Raw genomic sequence first — 1,009 nt, 5'->3', positions numbered from 1 at the left:
CAGGGGGGTTATGCCCAGCTTTGGTATCTAATTTGCTTAAATCCCTGCTAAAGTCCCCACAATGAAGGCACCTTCCGAAACCCAAAGCTTACTCAAAGGGGGCCGAGTTCTTTTCCGCTGCAGGTTTGAGTTGGCAGAAAAGTACAGCTTCATTTGTTAAAGTTTCTTGCTGTGTTCCTGAATCTCCGTCTCCAACTTGAAGCGATTCCTGGTCTTCTGAAGTTGTTACTTGTGTACACCTTCCAATGACACACCCGATTGTAGTGCTGTTAGACCCGAGAAGATATGCCAGGTTGGCTCCCGCATCTTCCCCCCATATATCTTGCCACTCGTCATTGGACTGGGGGTATGCTTTGTTTCTGGAAAAAATTTCAGCAGAGCACAGCACAGGCGCAATAGTGAGAGATGGGCTGCAGAGAAATCGGCGCGGCTCTTACATGCAGGTTTGGCATCAAGGGTGTCCCGTTTTGCCGTACAAGGAATAGCTATGAGATTTGTCTGGAGTGAAGGTGAACGCGGCTTTTACTTACTTGAAGACTGCCAATCCCTGGTCAAGGGCGTTCTGCAGTAATTGACGGTAGTCGGGACTAGCCTTTTCCTCGGCGTCATACACAAAACTGTGATGGAAGTCATTCTTCTATACGCCCAAACGATACGGCAAAAGACAGGACAGCTTCTCGTCTCAGCCAGCCGAATGGCTGCACAGTTTGTGTCGGGCTTTACATTCGGTTTAGAGCTGTTGTTGCTGCAACACGAGTACAGGTAGTAACAGCTCAAATTCTCTGGTCATGTCGCTGTATTGCTTACCAGTTCGTCGGTTATCAATGCAGTGCAATTCTCTGCAGTGGGCTGTCCACTGCCTAATACTTTTGCATTCAAGGCAGAGACTAGGGATTCTTCCTTTTTGACTTCATTGATGTGAACTGGGAGCTTTCCATTACGGGCCAAATTGACAGCCAAGTAGGCGTCTGCAACGAACAGTCACGAAGAGACAATCAACAGTGGCCTG

General features: G+C 48.3%; 1 protein-coding gene across 1 annotated transcript in view; it reads right to left on the bottom strand.

Moving 5' to 3' along the window:
- Positions 1-88: 88 nt before the first annotated feature.
- EMH_0038730 (SAG family member) overlaps positions 89-1,009 on the bottom strand; it is a gene marked incomplete at both ends in the record, with an annotated part of 1,134 nt that continues 213 nt past the window's right edge. Inside the window, 3 exons of the mRNA XM_013495324.1 lie at positions 89-359; positions 531-637; positions 808-968. Of these exons, the coding sequence (XP_013350778.1) occupies positions 89-359; positions 531-637; positions 808-968 (539 nt within the window). The remainder of the gene's footprint in view (positions 360-530; positions 638-807; positions 969-1,009) is intronic.

This window comes from Eimeria mitis, genomic scaffold (assembly GCF_000499745.2).
Source record: "Eimeria mitis Houghton genomic scaffold, Emh_scaff1520, whole genome shotgun sequence".
Classification (NCBI taxonomy): Eukaryota; Apicomplexa; class Conoidasida; order Eucoccidiorida; family Eimeriidae; genus Eimeria; species Eimeria mitis.
The sequence above is the reverse complement of the archived record's forward strand: the minus strand, read 5'-3'. Positions and strand labels throughout refer to the sequence as shown.